The 22653-nt window shown below is 37.2% G+C and overlaps 2 protein-coding genes across 4 annotated transcripts in view; one reads left to right on the forward strand and one right to left on the reverse strand.

Moving 5' to 3' along the window:
* osbpl8 (oxysterol binding protein-like 8) overlaps window positions 1–8502 on the reverse strand; it is a 92861-nt gene extending 84359 nt beyond the window's left edge. The window contains exon 1 of one of the 3 annotated variants that reach the window (XM_067426961.1): window positions 8158–8502. The gene's annotated coding sequence lies outside the window, so the exon portion shown is untranslated. The remainder of the gene's footprint in view (window positions 1–8157) is intronic. The other 2 variants (XM_067426959.1, XM_067426963.1) reach the window with 2 other exon arrangements.
* Window positions 8503–9996: 1494 nt separating this feature from the next.
* Window positions 9997–22653, forward strand: part of zdhhc17 (zinc finger DHHC-type palmitoyltransferase 17) — a 30412-nt gene continuing 17755 nt past the window's right edge. Inside the window, exons 1-3 of the mRNA XM_067428642.1 lie at window positions 9997–10114; window positions 19910–20013; window positions 22056–22178. Of these exons, the coding sequence (XP_067284743.1) occupies window positions 10052–10114; window positions 19910–20013; window positions 22056–22178 (290 nt within the window). The 5' untranslated portion in view covers window positions 9997–10051. The remainder of the gene's footprint in view (window positions 10115–19909; window positions 20014–22055; window positions 22179–22653) is intronic.

The following is a 22653-nucleotide window of genomic DNA, read 5'->3' on the forward strand; positions in this document are numbered from 1 at the left end:
GCGCTTAAACTAGTGTTGCTGTGTAAAAACAACATGAGTGAGTAAATGTAGAGTTTAAATTTAGTTTGATCACTTCAGACCGTCTGCCTGAAAAGATCTGATTCGGAAAAAAAAAATCTGATTTGCTTACAGTCTGAACGTAGCCTCATCCAGCAAGTCTGTCAAGAAACTCACATTATTCACCCATCACTGACATCACGGCTCTAAGTTACTGATCTGTCCATACAAGCTCAGTTCACTGGAGGAAAGTCCACACCATTAACCTCAGCTGACGCCACAGCAAGACTGAGCTGCCGGCAGAATAACAGGCTCAAGAAAAGGCATGCTGTGCGCTTAATCATAAATCAAACAACTTATGACCCCGAGGCAGTGTTACTAAAACGTCCCATCTTAAAATCTGGCTCTTGATCCTCGTATAGTCCACGATTTAGTTGCAGTCGGGGCGGAAAACTTGTATGTCCAAAAACGTTGCTTTTTAAGAAGTGGGAAAAAAAACTGTACCAGTTTTGCAGACAAGGTTTAAGCTAAAATGCATGTTTGAACTGAAAGCACCTATCATAAAATGTGTCAGTGTCATTGTTTTGTCTCAAGATGCACACCAGTGATGTTTTTAAAGGCACGTTTATAAAAGCTACTGGCCTAATCCTGGCTTTATCTAAGCCCTGTCTGTGAAACCAGGCCTTAGTTTTTAATATAATTAACACTGTGTTGTCAAAGTTGATGTAGTTGCTTTATATACTCTCAGACACTTCAATATAAATGTAATACAAACTGTTTTTCATTTTATAAGAACACAAAATAATTTGTACCTGTTTTTTTAACATGTTTAGATTTGATAGAATTAGTCAAAAATTGTGTTTTGTATTTGCAATTTTTGTAAATATCCACTCTCCTATTTTAATATATGTTTTTGTCATAGCTTATGAAGATATATTTTTATTCATGTATTGTTTTCTCTATAATGAATAGTGTGTACTTAGTGGATTCTGGATTGTGTTTAAACAATAAAAGAGTGACCATTAGTTCCACAAACACAGATGTATAGATAGTGATCTATAGTGATGTAGAAATATATGAATGATGCATTTATAATCCTTTTCTTTTACCAGTTTGTTGGGATTGTTTCAGTTATTTACTGAATTAAATAAATACTGATCATTTTAACTTAAAAAGGATTAAATTCATAATTATTTAATGATCGAAGCACACAAAATGCATGACATAGCCCTAAAACTGATAATTAATCGGCATTATCACGAGCCGCGGGTTGGCCGGGGCAAAGCAGGATTTTACCACGTCCACCTCATTTTGAGCCAGGAAAACCCCTGATTATATTATTAATTTTTTATGATCAAATGTCAGACATATGTGTTTTGTCCATCATTAGAAGGGCCCACATCTGAGGCAGTGAGTGCATTACACTCGTTTACATTAACTTACAGGAAATGTTTACTGTAGCTGGTGATATTTAGTACCAATTTATCAGAAAGTAATAATTATCTTCTCTTTGACTGACTGAATTGAAACATGACTGAATTTTTTAATGCAATATTTCAATTTTACGCACAACTTTGGATGCAAACATAGTTACTAAAGCAGGCAAGATACCTTTATGTGGTTGTTTTTGCAATAAATGTAATTGTATTGATTTGTGTTGCTGTAATTTCAATTGGCCATAATTTAGTTTAAATCAAATGTAATATACAAATGAATATAGTAATACAATTAATACTGATTATAGCAGTTTTGCAACCAACTAAAGTCAAGTTTTCATAACTATTAAATAAGTACAGCCAACTAAAATTAAGTCTTCATGGCTATCAAATTTAAGTTCAGATAATTAAAGTAAAGTTTTTATTACTAAATTTAATCAGTTCAGATTACTTATTCAAATAAATAAGAATAACAACAACAACAAAAAAACACGTAAAAAAGATAACAAAATATTGAGTTACATTGAGATTTCTTTACAATGTATATTGTGGGCACTTTTACTGTGATTTGGCCAACATCTCATAAAAGATTAAGTGGTTCACACAGGCTATTTAAAGACAGAATTCAAAGTTTTCATGAGACGTCACACCGTTATAACGCCCACCCGAAGGGCAAAAAAAGTCTTTCCGCCATTGCCTGCCAGTCATTTTTTACCAGGTTCAGTATTAATGCAGTAAGACAGTGATATTAAAATACCGATGCATACATTGTACAGGAAAGCAGATGAACACATAATATTAATGTAACACAAGGTTTCTTGCCAAGTGTTTTTCCCATCAAACCCCATTATAAAAATGTAACTGTTTGTGTAAAATAGGCACATAATATCATAATATTGACTGTTGTACTCCTGAATCGTATCATAGAACTTTTTTAGGTGCTGGAAAATATCGTAATCGCTGGCTATGAGAAACAATATCATATCGAAACGTGATGAACCGTCCGATTTACATCTCTAAGAGGCGGGTGAGGTTTGACTGAGGGTTCGTAGATCCAATGGAGTGACGAGATTCAGCCACAGGCTCTTTTATACTTTACATTGGTTAAATATTTGCAAAACTTTCAGACAGATGTAAAGAGTGACCAATAGAAATGATTATAAAAATGACAGGGATGCCCTATAACACCCTTCACTTCTGCACTAATCTATCTTACACTTAAAACTTGGCAAATATTGTTGGCTCTTATGAGAAATTGCTTGTGTTTAATTATGCTCCTTTGTAAATCAGTTGGCTAAAAGCATTTGCTAAATTAATAGATGCAAATGTAGTATTGCGACAGCCTGTTTAGTATCAGTCACATTATTTTATCCCACTCTGTTTTTATTACATTAAACACCTCGTGTTTGATCAGATTATATGTTGTGCATTTCCTGTCTTAACAGTTTCGACATCAACATGAGACACACAGGAAACAGCGTCTGTTCTCACCTGACCTTAGCTTTCATTTCTCACAATGATGCATTTCCAGTACAGCACGTTATGTTTATGAACCTACCTGGCAAATAATACCACACAAATCATGTCCCTCCTCATTAAACTGGAGAGCATTAATTCACACATTTTCCAAGGTACGCAGGCCAGTTTCTCCCTCGCAAATCACGAGACACACGCTTCAGATCTCAAACGCCCCTCACAGGTTTGACATTCAGAGCCTTGTGAAGGACACAAGAGAAACCATAATGAAGGAGAGGGATTTAATGAGGATTAAAACTCCATTTGATTTGGTATTCAAGCAAAACTGAAGGCAGTATGGAGAGATTACGGCCACAGCCTTAAGGGTGTCCGTGTCAGCGGGACGGGTCATTAATATAAATGAAGCGTTGCAGAGACTCTGCTGGGGTGCCAGGGGTTTGCACCTGAGCACAAGCCTCCTGACCAGGCCAAAATAACGTGAAATTGAATCCTGCCCATTGCCATTTGGTACTAGAAAAAGATTAAACTGGTAATTGTTAAAGTCCCCATGAAATCAAAATGGAAGTTTTTTGGCTTCCAGTGTGAATATGTTAGTCTTACCGTTATCTATAACCTCCAAAACAATGACAAAATTCACATTTAGAAGATATAAGCAAGCATTTAAAACATACATTCTCTCACTTCCACCAATATGGATCAATGATTTTAAAGACATCGCTCTCGACTTCAGCTTCTCATCAGATTTTCTGTCCAATCCAACGCTCTCTAGAATCTGAAGCCCCGCCCCCGGCATAATAAACAGACGCTGAAGCATATTTACACTGTCTGAATCAATCCCCATATATAGGTTCTGGTCGAGTTACGATATAAATGCAACGCTATTGGCTATTTTAAAAAGGGGTGGAGCTGTTCGATAAGTTCCGCCCTGTCTTCCTGCTTCAATGGAAATGATGTCAACACACTGAATAATGCTGCGTGTTTCAAGGCACTTCAGTGGGATTTTAACAAACATGCCTTTGCAAGTAGAGATGCACCGGTCAAGTCTGTAAACAGGACGTTAACAGGCCAGAAAGGGCACGCTGAAGACGGAGGCAGAGCCGAAAGGACAGCACTGTACAAGGCTCATTGATTGCTGTGTTTGAAAGAGAAATATAAATACTGAATTGAGGAGGGCGGTGGTTTATATGAATGTATCTCTGACTGTGTTCAGAAACATTTCAATGCCTTTTCTTTTCCTCTTACTGTCATATAAAGCAGAGTTTATAAGGGCAGCGCTGTTTTGTTAGCCAAATTTGTTACCCAAAGGAACCACCGCTGTTCCATAAGCACCACCTACTGTCAGAGAGTGAAATTGCATTATCATTTGCCTGTTCTTCTGTTGTTTCAAAAGTTCCCACTTCGGTACATTGTCGGTACTGAACTTTTAAAAGTGTGACGCTTTAAGCGCTGATGAGCTGAAATCTTAAACACCTCTGAATAAATCTCAAAATATGTCGGATTGTCTACAATGATCAACGCACGGGAGAGCGTTTGAAAGTGTTTTGAAGGCAGGATTGGGAGTGTTTGAAAGCATAAGCAGGCGTAGGTCAGCGGGATTCAAACGCTCCTGTGTGTATCTGTGTAAGCGCTCTGTGAAAAGCATCATTAAAGCTACACTGTGTAACTTTTTTAGTATATTCCTAGCCAAAAACACTTAGTTCTTTCAAAAATATATGTGCTCATTAATTTATATTTACTTCTTTCAAGTAATAAAGTATTCTCGTAAGTTTATAATATGCCATTGAAAACACATACAGGTGAGGGGTTTGAATGCCGGTCGCCATGTTGCCCCTCCATCTTGAAAGTACATTAGCCAAAGAGGGACATACCCGAAAATTCAAGCTTCGCCTTTCGCGTTTTAACACTCGATGGCACCGTGTCGAATGTGAAGAGGGAGATTGCCGTGTTAATCTTGGACTAAATCGGCCACCGTAGGAGTTAAAACGAAATCAGAATTGAGAGGAACAGAAACTAATATTCACTGGATGGTCATATACCTTTACACCGCTAGATGGGGGAAAATATCACACAGTGTAGCTTTAATGTAAATTTACAACTTGTGTTCGAAGCGCTGATCATTGTAGCCAATCACAGACATGTTTGATGAGCATGTGAGCACAATAGCCAATGAGGGTTTTATGATACCGCTCAACCGCGTCCGCTCGAAGCGTCACATTTTTAGATTTTAAATATTTAGACAATACTACACTGTTCTAAAGGAAATAAACAACAAATAAATCTGCTTAAAAACGGCAAGCGGGTTTATGTATATTCTTCAAAATATCTTTTTTGTATTCAGCAGAAGAAAGAAATGCATACAGGTTTTGGATAACTTAAGGGCGAGTAAATGATGACAGAATTTCTTTAAGCTTAGTTTGTGAGTGACAGGATCTTCACTGTCAAAAAAAGGTACATTGCTTTTACTGGGGCAGCATCCTAAGGTACAAAACTGAAAATGTACTAAAATATACCTTTAATATGCACTCTTGAACTACTGATATGTACCATTTAGGGATGAGTAAGGTACAAAGATGTACCTTTCCACTTTTGTACCTTAGGGTACCGCCCCAGTGACAGCACTGTACCTTTTTTTCTGAGAGTGTTCTAGTACAAAATAGTATGCAATTGCATTCGGAAATAGTTAGACAGTGATGTGGATTCTGTCCTCAGCTGCAACACTATGCAAAATAAATCGACAAACGCACCAGCAGCGCCAATATCGCACAACAACACAGGAATGGAAACTCTATTTGACATGCAAATGACGATCACCGTCTCTTGTAATGTTTTGTTTTCCTAAGAAGCAAACATGAATGAATGAATGATCTATATCAGGACTACTACAGTGTTTGACATCAGAGGTGAATGACACACTAAATATTTACAATGGGTTTGGCATGACATGTTTACATACCACTTCAACATACATGCACTGTTAGGAAACTCTTACAGGTGCAACACCTCACATTTCACAACCTCTTTTCGACACTGTGACACAGATAGCCATGTGGAAGTGTGCGCTCGGGTTTCTGAACACCACTAGAGGAGAAAGTGGAAACATGAACCTTTACGCAAAGGTCAAAGACACACAAAAGCATTATACACATCAGGATTCTGGTGTGGTCGTGTATCCGTTCGCATCTCATCGAACACACCGGAGCATGAAACAACAAAACAGCCTAAACTGTGCGAATGAGAACAAGTTTGGTGGTCGCATTAAATGGCCAAATTGTGTTTGTGTAATCGAGTACTAATGAACTGAATCATTTTGTGAAGCTCCTTCTAATGACACAGTTGCTGTTATTATTACATAGTAATTGAGCACTGCAATGCACTATTATCCATTAATTAGGCTACTTTTATGCCAATTAGAGATTTACCACATCTCATCTTGGATGAGGCAAATATTTGGTATACAAACCAATACATGTACAATAATAACCATTGTTTCACCATAATATTTTAGTAACATTTTATTTTAATGTCCTTGTTACATATGTTACATGTAACTATATAATGTTATTATATAAACTGTTCTATGTAATAACAGTATAATTACATGCAACTAACCCTAAACCAAAACCTAAATCTACCCCATAGTAAGTACATGTAGTTAATTAATAATCATTTAGTACTTAAATGTATTATTACACTGTAACAATGACACCTTAAAATGAAGTGTAACCCATTTTATATTAAAAAAGTGTCCTTTACAAAATAAGGTAACACTTTATTTTAGTGTTTTTGTTACATATGTTAGTTTACTTACATAGTTAATTAATATCATACAGTTCTTAAATATATATATATTTACACTGACTGCAACAAATACAATGACACCTTAAAATAATGGGTTACACTTTATTTTAAGTGTCATTGTTACGGTGTTATTATACGTTTAAGTACTGAATAATATTAATTAACTACATGTACTTACTATAAGGTTACACACAAAAAACGGCTTCAAAATTGTACCTATAGGGGTACAACAGCTTGTCACTTTACCCCAGTACCAATAAAAGTACATCTTTGTAACTCCTAAAAGGTGCATATTAGTACCTTAGAGTACAAATACGTATACCTTAAGGTGCTATTATGAATCTTTTTGTGGTAAAAATGTACTAGTGTGTCCTTTTAAGGGCTCTGCCGCAGTGACAAGCTGTTTTACCCCTAAAGGTACAATTTTGAAGCTCTTTTTTGGGTAGGATTGGGGTTGGGTTGATGGTTAGTTGCATGTAATTATGCATCATATACTGTTATTAAGTACATGCAACATGTAACACGGAGGATGAAAAATAAGCTGTTACCAATAATTCAAAGACAAATACTACAAGTACCATGTGGATGAAGATGATAAAAAACATCTTTGCTAGGCTGCATCATGATACTGTTTGATTATCATAATCGTATGTCATTTGATGGTCAAAATGATACTCAAATTATACCATTACGGAAGTGTGATGGAATATAAATAAAAAAATGTGATGCATGGTATTCAGTCATCATATCATGGTACTTTTTTGGAAAAATGGGCAGAACACGTTGTTTGAAGAAGTCCCCAATATTAGTTTATTATGATTTCACTTTGATAACAATGGTATGTTAAACTCTGGCTATCCCTTGTCAATATTTATAAAGGACATCTGCATTATATATAAATATTATTGTTTATGTGAAACACCAAAACAGCCCGAGCGTGTCACGTTAGCTATTACATAACATGCATTCTCACTGCAATTAAACCAAAAAGAAAAAACAGGTTTAAAGAAAAATGCACAGAAAATCCGAGCTAGATGATGATGGATGATCCATACAAGCATATGTCCATCAACAAGATCTGCAAAATGCAGACAGTGTTTCAAAACCTAGTTGGCTGTCTAACTAGATAGCATAAGGTACATTAAAGAATACCATGGTATTGGACGTGTCCAAAAACACTGGTACTTACTATGCTTTTCCATGGTATTGTTGTATAGTAATGGTACACGTGCTGTTGTTGACCAAAATGCAATCTAGGTTGACAGCTGACTGCATTTTGAGAGCTCAAATATACTGCATAAACATATGATTCCCGCCCAAAAACGCTGCACGCGCTGATGATGCTCAAACATGTTGTTGTCTAGATAGGCAGCTCCCTAGGTTTTAAGACACGGCCAGTTGAGTGCAGTTTACGGGTTATTTCGCAGAATTACAAAACACCAGCTCTAACCTCAATTGTCTGAAGTCCTCCTGGCGGAAACCACGGGCTTTTACTTGTGAGAATGAGGTGAATTGTGTAGATTGCGTCGTCTGAGGAGAATCCGTCTGTCAGTCCATCAGTAAATGGGTTAACGTTAAAACTTCTCATTCGTATCCTGACGTAAATTGACAGGTACGATCCTACATACGGAGAGGGGGGTCTGAAACGCTCTAACTGTGAACCATAAACGCGTTTTGTGTCAATATAACAGCCATGAAGTCCGATACTACTGGCCGCCTTCCCTCGCACGTATTTCTTCCCGTTCCTCGGCGCGACTGTCTATCTGCGATCGTTGAGTTCTGTCTGCCGCGCTCGAGGGAACGGAGTTCGACTGGGCTAAAAATAAACCAAACAAACGAAAGCACTGGTCTGGAATCAGCTCGCTGAGATGAAACGTAATCACGTCAGTTTGATATAAACATTCAGGCAGACCGCAGATCAGCTGACCGTTTTTCAGCCTGTCTGTGACGTCTCCATAGGCCTTTAATTAAAAAAAAAAAACATATTAAAAGTCTAACTGATGGTACTGAAGATGTACTTTATGAATCATATGTAGCGTATTGTTGACTGGCTTTTTAAACAGATTAAACATACAGGATATGTGGATTTTACACAGTATTTATTTGGACCAGATCTAAAGAATTTTAACGTTTTTACTCACATAACTTTTATTTTGTTTATCATGGCATACTTATAATATAAACATGGAAAGGGCTAGAACTAAATATTAGCAATTCAATGCTGCCACCACGTGGTAGTGAGCAAAATAAAATAAAAACACTTGATGATATTTCATCTGACAGCTATGACATCACTCTAAAAAATGCTGGGTCGTTTCATCTTATGTTTGGGGTCAAATACGGACTTACAACTTCAAACCAACTGTTGGTTTACTTTTTTTTTTTTTTTAGACCCAATGGTTGGTTTGTCCATATTTTAAACACATTTAACCCATCATTTGTTAGAGTGTAATCGCTGCATTCCATATCATTCCATGAATGGAGGATAATGAGCAAATATTTAGGTAAAAATAAATTAAAATAAAATAATAAAGTAAATAAATAAATATTTATTTATTTATTTATTTATTTATTTATTTATTTATTTATTTATTTATTTATTTATTTATTTGTTTGTTTGTTAAAAGCTTTATTTAGTAACAAATCACACAACAATTCAATACTAAATAACAGTAATAATAACAGCAAGGAAATCAGTAAACAAAATAAATAAATACAAATAAAATAAAACTTATATATTCATATAAAGTGATAAAGTAGTTCGATGACGTAATGCAGGTAAAGCAGATGCATTAACACCTAGTGTCATGTGAATGACATTGGTTTTATGCCACTTACAATAAAAATAGATATATTTCGTATACAACTACACGTTGGTGCATAGCTTACATTGCTCTTTCTGTGATCTGTGTTTTGGTCTTGTAAGAGCCCATGGGAAAATATTCTCGATATTTTTTTATTCTCCTTGGTATTTGGGTATGTAATTCTTGGCTTTATAGGTTACAAAACAGGGAATACATTTATATTTGTACTTTTTAAAGATTCGACTAATTATCATGTTCCATAATTATTGATGACAAATGGTCGAATGTGAAATTAAAAAATATTTGACGTGTTTACAATCAAATAATGTTCTTGTATTGATTCTTGTTTTCAAAAAGAAGCTGTGGAAATTAGGGACAAAACGAATGATAATATACATAGATAATATACACATACTGAAAACATACTTAAGAAATATTAAAATCGTCAAATATCACACGTTTCCTCGTGCACGCGCGCGTCTCCTGTTTATCGCCCCCTAAATGTTTTTCCCGTGATGCTCCGCGTGGTCGAGCAGCAAGATGGCGGACGCTCTGGACGAATTTGAGAAAGAAGCTGGTTGCGTCCCGATTCTCCATCCTGAGGTAAAAACACAGCCTTTATCCAGCTGCACCACAGAAGCACTTCTTAATGAAGCCGGGGTGATTTCACGTGTAGTAAAACGCAATTTCTACCGTTAACATCTCACAATGAAGGAGAGGGGCTTGTTCCCCCCCACTGCTGCGTAATAGCATTGCTGCTAACGTTAGCATTCCATATGCACATATTTTATTTTTATTTATCGTTTCATCGCACGTCCAATCACATGTTTTAATACAGGGGTGCGTTTTTATTCCATATTGTGCAATGGCAAACTTGACATTGGGATATTATACAAGTATTCCCAGTGTTTTGTGCTGCGTTTGCATCTAAATGACAGACACCATTCACCAACAACATTATCCTTTGCCCTCGTTTACCTTCAGATTTGAACATTCATTTTGGCATATTATTTGATCAGTGTGTTTTTTATTGCACAATAGGAGCCTGTCGGATTAGTGTTGAAATGTTACAGGTCTGCTTGAGAGCTGTCATTGTTATGAGATATTTACAGGCTCGTCAATTACATAAATATATTCTTGAGTAAATGATATTATTTGAGCTGCAATGGATGATTTACATGTTTGACTCATTTCTGACTTTGCAATTATAGGCTTTTTTACATGAAACAACACACCATGTTGGATTGTTTGATGGCAAATCATAATTGTTGATTTTTCCCTTGAAATTGTAATTGAGATTATTAATTGTGATTATCACAATTTACATTGAATGGTATTTTGAATAACTTTATACCATTATTTGAAGCAACTGCATGCTATATAATGTATGAAAAATTAGCTGAAAACATTTGTTTTGCTTTTCTATATCATAAAGCTTCATGTCAATTATACAAAACATATTGTTATATTAATGTTATAATAAAACAATAGGAAAAAACCCTAGAAAGAAAAAACACATCTTAAGCATGCAAAATAATGTAAGTGGACACTTTTTTTGTTTTAAATTTGTCTTTGAGCGATTATGTTATTGTGGCATCTGTAATTGTATCACAATTACAAATTTGATTGCTTGTGCAGCCCTATTGGGTTGTAATATAATTGGAGGTTCTTGTATATAGACCTATAGTTGTATATGTGCAATAGTAGGACACCTCACATCTGCGTTTAATTAGGGTTACTAAATCATAACATGACACCTCAAAAATGCAATTAATGAATTTGGCAGTTTTTGTTTCTTTTATTCATTTATTGCATTTTTTGGACCCAGTGCTGGTGTGTAGTAAGACAGCTTGCTCATATTGGACCTCCTGCTGTAAATTATTCATGCTCAGGCAATCTTGACCATACAGCTGATCACACACACGTTGTGTCATTGAATGGGAGCGTCAACATTGGCATGCAGTCATATTAACACACGCTGACCTGTTGGACTAAAAAGAAGCTCTCATGAGTTTTTATTGAAATCTTTATAGCTTTATATAGTATATCATAGGCTAATAATAAATAATGGTCAACCACTATGGTTTTTTAAATGACCAATGCTGACATCTGTAGAGCAGGGTTGCAAAGGCAATGCGTAAATACAATTGTGTTATACAGAAGTGCACTGAATGCAAAAATGTACTTGCGTTATTGTAATCTTTTGTGTGTTTGCTCTCTGGTGTTCAGTTGGTTGAGCTGGTTGATTTGAAGGCTATGAAGCCATGATAGTGGTGGTGTTTTGCATGTGGCTGTTTGACAGAGAAAATAGATTAGCTGTAATAACGTGAAGTGTTGTTCCAGCTTATCGCTATTGTTATATATCATCTCAGTAATTGGACTGAAAATCCCACCCAAAACAGAAAGAAACCCCTCCACTATGAAAGACAGTCTGTGCATTTGTCTTAAGTTAATCAATGCTGTTAACTAGTGGAAAGTCGACAGGATCCAGTTCATTCGCTCTGGCCCCTTGTCACCTGGGTGGGTGGCCGTCATATAGTGAAGAGACAGCCATCTGTTCATTACTGTCACCCATCAGACCCGAGGTTTCCTTCAAATGATGCTCAGAGGGGTCAAAGGGAAGATCGTGTCTGCTTTAGTCAAAACTGTGCCCTCTTGATGGAGGAAAGGCCACTGCTTGTGTGCAACAAATTTAGTGCGAGGTTTTCTGCTGTTTCCTGTTTCTGCATTGTGGGTGTGATTTCATTTGTGGTGTCGTATGTAAAAAGGACATGTGAAATCTCACTGCAAACAAGAAGTTACTGATCCTGGGTTATGGTAATCCTGAGATAAAAATCTTAATTATACATTTCAAGTTAAGGCCTGTCCACAACTAGAACAATAACCAATGCTACAGACTTGAGATTTCAGCAATCCTAGATCATTATAAATCAAACTACGATATGGATCTGATGAACTTGGGTACGACATGTACAGTCAAACCAAAAATGATTCAGACACCAGATATAATTGGGTACAGGACACTATAGCTCAGAGGTGTCACACTCAGTTCCTGGAGGGCCACAGCCTCCTAATTAAACACACCTCATCCAGCTAATCAAGTCCTTCAGGCTTATTTGAAAACTAGAGGTATGTGTGCTGGAACAGAGTTGGAGCTAAGCTCTGCAGGACTGTGGCCCTCGAGGAACACACCGCTGCTATAGTTCATTTATTAGAAGTTAGTATAGAAGAATCAAACGTCATCAGCATACCCTTGTGGCAAACAAATAAAGGGAATCGCACTTTGGCAATTGTGTTTTTTACGTGCACTGAAAAAAGATGAAGTGAAAGAGGAGAATATGGATGTGGTCATGACTAGGGAAAAGAGGACAACTTGGCATGTCAATTCAGCAAATGGAGCTTGAGTAGTTTTAGCGATGACGCGTTGATCAAAGTTAAATTTGGTAGTAAAACATAAATTGTTGCTCATTTTATTGGTGCAAAAATGAGTATGCTATGTGTATTTTGCACAATATTTGGAGCTGTTTTTATCAATTCATTAGAAGCATTTCTGTTAGTTACAAAGCGACTTCTAAACAAGTTTATTTTAAAATGCAAAGTATTAAAAATTAAAACAAGCTCTGTAAACACATTTTTTGCAACACTATAAGTGTGTCCCATTGGGTAATCAACAGTTCTACACACACACTTGCGAAATACAGGAAATATGGCATGCAAGTAGACAAGTGGTAAAGTGTGTGTGTGTGTGTGTGTGTGTGTGTGTGTGTGTGTGTGTGTGTGTGTGTGTGTGTGTGTGTGTGTGTGTGTGTGTGTGTGTTTGGACAGGGCACAACAGTATCGTTCCTCTGTGTCGTTATCATTATAGTTGTGGAGTGGTGGAGGAGATCTGCTGTTCTTTTATATTTAGAACAATTTTAAAACCATATTCTTGGTGTGAATGGGTCTTGACTGTGATGCATAGCTGTGACATTGCCTTGACTGTGAATATTATTTCATAATGGCAGTTGATGGTCAGTCCAGACATGTTTTTCTGGACATTGACATGAACTAAAGATATAAATGGCAACATAATTAACAGCGTTAACAGATGCTGTTAATAAAGCATTCGCTCCCCAGAGCAGGATCTTAGCCTGGCATAAAATCGGAGTTTAAACACAAAAATCTGATTTTAAATCAGATACATAACCAAAATCTGGCAATCTGAACTGCATAAATGCACTTGCACTTAAACTCACAGCTTTTTTATCGAGGTGGAAACAAAACTTAGCACACAGAAACATTCAGGAGCATAGAAACTGGTTTTCAACCCCTGTCCCATGAATTTTATGAATAAAACAGCTTCGCTACTAAATTTTGCATTATATTTCTCAACAACGAGATGGTAACTGCTGTTTTTGTAATTAATCTCACAAGCTTTACTATTACACACAGGCACTGTAGAGACGTAATTTCCTCTCTCTTTCTCTCTCTCTCGTTAATTTATCTGAATTCAGTCAAATACATGTAATCCTACCACGCAACTTTTTTTTAACTTCAGAATTCTAGATCTGACGAGCCGTAGATAAAATAACTGCAAATTACTGTTATTTCCCACTCTATAATTTCTGTTCAGTCTGATTTTGCACTGCAAACATTCATGACAGCTAAAGAATTAGTTGACTTTAAAATGAAAATTTCCTGATAATTTCATCCAAGAAAAAAGGAAAAGTGGAAAAGAAATTACATTTTTTGAGGAAAACATTTAAGGATTCTCCATATGCCTTCAATGTCAACCAAAATGTTGAAGGTCCAGATCAATGCAGTTTCAGTGGAAGGGCTTCAGAGACTGCACAATCTCAGACGAGGAATAGGGTCTTATCTAGACAAACCATCGGCCATTTTCAAAATAAATCACATTTATATATTTTCAAACCTAAATTGCTCAGTGAACTGCTGGTGAATCATATAAAACATATAAAGCTGCTGTCTGTAACTTTTTTAGTGTTCAAGATTTACAAAAATTTAGCCTGACAAGCCTGACCCACATCAAGATGTTTGGTCTGGAAACTCACCATTGACAGCTCAATCTGAGGGACGGATAAACGGTTGTCTTTCAAACTCCCTCTGCACGCGATAGGATAGCGCTACAACCAACCAGAGCAACGAAGGTGAAGCGGAGCTCGCTGACAGATTAAACATTCGCCGTATCCGGTCGGCTAAACTCCGAACACATCTTCCCTTTTTAAGAATGACTTCAGTGCCGTTCTTTGTTCTTTTCTCAGAGAAAAGCTTAACTCCAAGTCTTCCAGATTCGAAATACCGCTGTTCGCCATTTTCTGTGTTTACTAGAAGCACGCAAACGCAATTCGGCCGTCGTCATTATGTTAAGCCCCGCCCACCGACTCTATACACGATGTGATTGGCCCAGCAAGAGTTAGGCGAATTACAGCTCAGAAGGGTATTTGAGAGTTGCTAGACGACACTCGTGGGCAGATTAGATTTGCTGCCGCTAGGGTGCGTCTAGATTTCTAGGCTAACAAAAATTATATCATGAGAATGTACAGCATGAATCTATTTTCCAAACTGTGTTTTTGTCTTACCCTGAATCATTATGGTACACTTATAATAAGTGTTTATATTGGGACTATTTTAGGCCAGACTGGTAGGTACCGCTGTGGAGGAGCACAGTCCCTGAATCGCCATTGACATAAACAGAGAAGTAGCTCCTGCTGCAGTGTTTTCTGCAAGATGCATGCAGTTCTGCTTATTAACCACTAGAGTGCAAAAAGTTACGGACTGCAGCTTTAAGTATGGCCATTCAAAACCCGAGGGTCAACCATGTCGCATAATAAAGCGATCACCAATAGGGGTGGGGATTAATGTAAACACACACTGATTTTGGAGACCAGTCCTGTCTAAAGTAAATGTAAACAGATGGGACAAAAAATCAGATATGGTCAAAAGATAAGATCTGTGCATTGAATGCAGCCCTCAATGTCCTGCTGTAGTAATAGGAAGCCAAGCATCTCAGTGTGTGTCACATGGTCCCACAGATGCTGTAAGCACTTGTTTCCTCACCAGGCCTGTATTGAATTAGACCAACTGTTCTGAAACCAGGCACAAATATATCGAATGAAACAACCAAACGCCTTGATCGAGGCCTGCCGGTGATGCTAAATCTTACAACTGCTCGTTTTATCAGTTTCACTCGGTGGTCCGACTCTGAACTGGTGGCATGTCTTGCATAATATCATTGTTTTTGTTAATTCTACATGTGATATAACACGTCCAAGTGTGCTTTCAGATTGATCGCTGTGAATTAAGAAGGATGTGTGGTGTGTAGAGACAGCTCGGCTTAGGATTGCTCATGAGATCTGTTCCTCTGTTCGCTAAAATGGAATATAATAACCTGCATTAACACTAATGCTATGCGTATGACTAATAGATGTGGATTAAGTGCACATTTGCTAGCGGTGAGCTCCTCAGTTCAGCCTACCCTGCTGTAATTTTCCTGTTATCATTGCATTACCATGGTTTAGAAAGTTGGCATACCGTACTAACAAATATATACTGTATTAAAAATATATACTGTGAAATTGAGCTGTATACATTCTCTGAGAAAACTGAATAAATAAATTGATGAATGGTATGTTATGATAGGACAGTATTTGGCAAGTATTGAGAAAATCTCCTAGACTGTGTAAACCCAGCCTGATGTGCCGGCGTTTGATTTCACCCGGAAACCTGTACATTCATTTCTTCTGCTTCTGTTACACTTTTGTGGGAACCAATCACAGACTGGCTTATCCACCTGGATACCTATTGGTGGGTTTAACACCATAACGGATAGAGAAACGATGGGTCGTTGCCCGTTGATCACGCCTCTTGTGGTCTGATTGGTTGAAGGACTTTTTTTTAACTGCGGACAGTGTCATTTGTATTATGCCCGTTTATCACACCTCTTGTGCAGAAGAAAATACAGAGCAGACTCCCCAGACCAATGTTCAATCTTAAAGTGAGCTTGGTCTGATGATAGCCAGACAACAAAATCTCCTTTAAAGCAATCCAAATTAAGTCCATAGCAATGCATATTACCACTACTAATAAATTATTGACATATTTATGGTAGGAAATGTACAAAAAATCATCTTGGAACATTCTCTTTACTTAATATCCTAATGATTTTTGGCATCAAATTTTGGTCACATACAGGGTCCCATTTAATATATCATTTAAAATTTAATAGTGGTCGACTGAAATATCAGCAGATATTTGGCTTTTTTTTTATTTTTTATATCCAGTTATCGTTGTATCCAGTTTGTTGTTGTCATATTCATGTCTTGTCACTGTACTGTATGCAAAATTAAGCTTTTTTTAATCAAGTAAAACATTTTTTTTCCATATTGGTTCATTTTACAATTATTTTTAATTTAGTAAATATGTACAATAAAACTAAATTTATTTGCAGCTATATCATATCACCCATCAAAAATAATGTTTTAAACATTGTCACATGACCTCACAACATTGCATTTTATTTTGGTGAGTAGCATCCAGTTACCATAATGTGTTTTAATAATATTTTGTAAAAAAAAAAAAAAACATTTTTTAAAATAAATTGTGAGTCAAAGAAAGGTTAAAATTCATGGTTAATATTGCTTCTGGTTCATTTCCTGAGCGCATTGCATTGTTGGAAATGCAGTGTGAATCATTCACTACACTCTAAAAAATGCTGGGTTAAAAACAGCCTAAGTTGGGTTGGAAATGGACAACCCCAGAAATTGGGTTATTTGAACCCAGTGAATGGACCCATTCAAACAACCCAATTTCTGGGTTTGTCCATTTCCAACCCAACTTGGGTTGTTTTTAACCCAGCATTTTTTAGACTGTAAAGACAATATTTACCTATCTTTACCTAAAAATCCTAGGTGGTTATACATTATAAATATTTTCAACTTTTATAGATTTTTTTTCCAGGTGTTGAATTCAGAGGTCATAGGTCAGCCAGCTTTTTCATTTTCAACAGAGCTATGGCTGTATGATGAATTATCTACTCACCAACACGATGTGTGTTTGACTTGTGTGGTTGGACTGACCTCTTTAAGGAGCCTTTATGAAGGTTTGTCTCAGCTGTCAGTTTGTATACCACCTTCATGCAGATTCTCTCATTCTGGATGCTTTGCTGTTGGGCAGTTGTGGCATTCAGATGATCGACTAGGGTTTTCTCTGGACATGTGGCTGCTCGCTGAGTCTTTGTGTTGATAATAATATGAGTGTAAGATCAGCCTTTAAACACAGAGACTGAATATGGACCGCATGTGTTTAATTACAGACCCACATAGAGTGACAGGGCTTCATATTTAGAGTTTGTGAGTGTGTAAGTGTGCAGGTTCCTGCCTGAAGCATGTTTGTGCTGATTTATTACTGACCTGTGTTACTCTGTCCAGCGGTTTACTCTTTACTAATGAATTTGTTTAGTGCTCCATAATACAAGACTTCAATTTTAAGGAAGTCAAAATTAAATGTTACTGATTATGAATGCATATTGCATACTGCCATATTTATATATAAATCTCTGGCCAGTGTGTGTCTCATATCTGCTGGCCTGGCATCACACACACACACACACACACACACACACACACACACACACACACACACACACACACACACACACACACACACACACACACACACACACACACAGCGGGAGCTCAGTGCGTTTGCCAGGACTCCCTTGTGTCCTGTGGGTGTTTTCTGTTTGCCCTTTGTATCCGTTTCAAGCTTTTGCTAGAATGCATCGTTTTACTGTGTTTTTACACATCTAATTATTTTTTCTGGTGTGTAAAAATGGTAAACTGTATTTTTCTGAAGATAAATGATTAGTCTAATATGATTATATTCTGGATTTTTCCTACGATTGTGGTTTTTAATTATAAAGTATAGTATTTGCTTTATTATGGTTTAAAATACACTTTTTTTTGTCACATTTATTTTTGGATTTGCATTTTCTATATTAATTTCGGGGTACAATCGGCTGAAAATGGGGCTACAAATCTGAGTTTATAAAGTAGATGTAGATATTAAATAAATAAAAACAAAATTATAGAGAAAATATGATATAAATCAAAGTTGTTTCTAGAAACATCACCCTGAGAAGAGTTTGGTGTACAGGATAAAGATAAAGGTTTGTGTCAAATGGCTCGGGTCATTTTTGAGGACATCGGCGTCCCTTGGGCCTTTCATTCAATAGACAGAGACCCTCCCCACCAATCGATAGAGCTGAAGCTTCTGGACATCTGCTGGTCATTAAACACCCCCCTTGACCTGTGAGCACATGCAGTCTAATTATAATGTTAGATAAAGTTTCTTAAACAACAACATTGTCTGCCTTCCTTCTGATGGTTAGTATTAAACTGACTCTGCATGGACTGAAAGAGGGTTGATATGTAAATCTGGGTGGTCATGTGTTATGTATATGATTTTTGTTCTTTCAGCCGGACATAATAAAAGCAATCCACACGGCTCCAGGGGGTTAATAAAGGCTGCCTGAAGTAAAGCGATGGGTTTTTGTACGGAAAATATCCATTTATAACTTAATATTACAAATATAATCAGGAAACAGCTGTACATGAGTCGAGCTCCGGCGGAAGAGTAACCCTAATAAATTATGGGTTAATTTTTAATCTTTTTTATCAGTACATTTTTGGGACCCTAAATCTGCCCTAGGTAAAGATAGGCAAATATTGTCTTTACAGTCTAAAAAATGCTGGGTTAAAAACAACCCAAGTTGGGTTGGAAATGGACAAACCCAGAAATTGGGTTGTTTTTCAAGACCCTTAAGAGGCTTCACTCAACAGTGAAACTTCCAAATATTAATGTCAAGATTTCCAAGTTATGTTAAGGGTCTTTCTATTAAAACAACAAAAAAGACAATTATGTTTAAATTATTAAATTAATTAAATTAAAATATGATTAATTCTACAGCATCCTAGTTTCAATAAATGCATGGACTGGTGAGGAATAAATTAAAGGGGTTTGTAAAGAGAGAATAAAGTTTATTTAAAAAATAATTAATCAAATAAATTTAATAATTAATATTCAACTAAAAACTGAGTTGTACAAACATTTAAATGGCACATAACGGATGTCTCTAGTCTACTTCAGTTTGCATTGTCACACATCAGCACATCAAACTCCGTTTCAAAAGAGCAAGAAATCCTGTTTCCATTATACATCCCTTTTTAAAAGCACCTTTGGGTTTTATTTCAGCCATGTGTTTTTGAGTGAGTTCTCAGAGATGTCACCATGGAGACTGACTGTAAGAAAGACGCGTCGTGTCCAAGATCCTCTGTGTCATCCATCAGTCTGTTCGCATCAAGAGATGATAGAGATTAACTGACTGTTTCTCTCCCGCAGGAAATTAAACCCCAGAGTCACTACAGCCATGGCTACAGCGAGAGCGTCAGCCGCAAGAGCCACGTGGACGACTACAGCACTTGGGACATCGTCAAAGCCACCCAGTAAGTCTACACACACATCTATTTACACACATCTATCTACACAAATATACCTAGTCTGGAAACTAGGGGTGTCCCCGACTAAGGATTTACACATTTGAATCAGAATTGTCGAATCTTTCTATGCTTGACCGATAGTCGAATCATCTATGTGTGTGTGAATTTGGGAGGGACACTAGTCAGGAGAGTAAAACTATTTTTATTTTCCTTCACACTGCACACAGCAACAACTTTTAATAAAGCGACCAAAACTGCCCGCCAACTGACAGACGAACTGACAATGGCTTTCTTATTAAGGTTTAAATAAAAGGCAATGTGGTGGATAAACATTCGTAAACCGTTTTCTCATAAACATATTAAAGCCGTGATCGAAATACAGAACATCACACAAATATAAAAGAACATTTTGATAAATAAACCTTAAAAAAATACCTGCCTAGAGAGGAAAAGAACACTTTGAGTGCGCTTACATGCGTTTTCTTAAGCCGATTGTGCCTAAAGGGGGTCGCACGCCGGATGCGAAGCTCAGCGCTGCGCCTCAGGTATCTCACACCAGACGCGCACATTATAGACAATTTTGAATTCTTGTAGCACAGGGTGAAATCAGTACATTGACGATTTGAGGAAAATATAATATAAATGTAATATAAAAAAGTCAATTTTATTTATATAGCACTACTAAACAACACTAGTTGACCAGTGTGCTTTACATCAATAAAAAAGACAAACTAAAACACAATATAAAAACAATACATTTCATCCTCAGCCATATGCCAAATCAAAAAGATATGTTTTTAGCTGAGATTTAAAAACAGCCAAGGAAGGGGCTAATCTAATATTTAAAGGTAACGCATTCCATAGTCTAGGCGCAGCTGATGAAAACGCCCGGTCCCCCCTACTTTTCAACTTTGTTTTTGGTATACATAAGTACCTCTGATTCGACGACCGGAGAGACTTAACTGGACGATGTTCTGTCAGTAAATCCGACAGGTAAGGAGGGGCCAAACCATGTAAGGATTTAAAAACCAGAAGAAGAATTTTAAAATCAACACGATATTGTACTGGTAGCCAGTGCAAATGACGTAGTACTGGAGTAATATGTTCCCGCTTTCTAGTGCCTGTTAGAAGTCTTGCCGCCGCATTTTGAATTACCTGTAACCGGGATAAAGCTGATTGGCTAATCCTGACATACAGTGAGTTACAGTAGTCCAGCCTCGTTGTTAAAAAAGCATGAATCAGTCTTTCAAAGTTTTTAAAAGATAAAATTGGTTTTACTCTAGATAAAAGACGCAGTTGGAAACGGCATGATTTAACCACCGAGCTTATCTGCTTGTCAAATTTTAGACCGTCATCAAAAATGACACCTAGGTTTTTCACCCAAGACTTAACTGGAAGTGTTACATTACCTGAGGTAATTTGACTAATAGAATTCGATGAGCCAAATACTATAATTTCAGTTTTATTTTCATTAAAATTAAGGAAATTTCGAGATAACCAAGTTTTCACATCAGATAGGCAAGCCTTAATTTTTTCCAGTCCATCACAATTTGGTTTTAGGGGTAAATAAACTTGAGTGATAAAAAAGTATTTTAAACAACTTCCTAAGTCGCCGCGGACAGGCTCCGAACTCTGCCACCGCTGTGCGTCCACTCATTGAATGTGTTTGAATTTTAAAGGCGCAGCGCAAAGCTCAGCGCCCTTAAAGGGATCGCACACCGGACGAAAAGCTCAGCTCAGCGCCGCGCCACGTCTTTAAAATATTGAGCACCCCCATATTGGCAAAATGGTATGATCGTCATGCAAAGATTCGATCGTGAGGTCGGTGATCAATTCCTGCTCCGCATATCGATGCATTGAATCTTCGACAATTCGGGGTCACCCCTACTAGAGACCTGTCGATATTTTTAAAAGAGATGTCAATTGAGCAGCCTGGTTCTGTCCAGTATTATGAGTGAACTCAATGCACTGTAGTTTTTGCTGTTTAGGGATGTTATTGTTGTGCTTGTGTTTTTTATTGTGTAATTTGAGCTGCTTGTGTGCCTCAGGTATGGCATATTCGAGCGGTGCCGTGAGCTGGTGGAGGCCGGATATGACGTGCGTCAGCCGGATAAAGAAAATGTCACACTGCTGCATTGGGCGGCAATTAACAACCGCATAGACTTGGTCAAGTACGTATCTCTCCGTCTCTTATTTGTATTTTATACACATTACCCTTCCTCTGCTGGTTCTGACAATTTTCCTAGCTATTTTTTTTTCTCCCATTATTAAGACACCACATACACAGAGGAATAGATAAGAGTTATTACTCTGTCAGCATTCAGACGAGCAAAGAAGCACAACCAGCTTGACATTCTCTCTCTCTCTCTCTCTCTCTCTCTCTCTCTCTCTCTCTCTCTCTCTCTCTCTCTCTCTCTCTCTCTCTCTCTCTCTCTCTCTCTCTCTCTCTCTCTCTCTCTCTCTCTCTCTCTCTCTCTCTCTCTCTCTCTCTCTCTCTCTCTCTCTCTCTCTCTCTCTCTCTCTCTCTCTCTCTCTGAGTGATCCTCCACTTAACGAATGCCTGCTCTGTTGCAGTTATTAATTTTACTCTACTCTCTTTTGCAACTGTACGATATAGCCTAGATGTCTCATTCAGATGTTCATCAT

The sequence above is a fragment of the Pseudorasbora parva genome, chromosome 20 (genome assembly GCF_024679245.1).
Source record: "Pseudorasbora parva isolate DD20220531a chromosome 20, ASM2467924v1, whole genome shotgun sequence".
Lineage (NCBI taxonomy): Eukaryota > Metazoa > Chordata > Actinopteri > Cypriniformes > Gobionidae > Pseudorasbora > Pseudorasbora parva.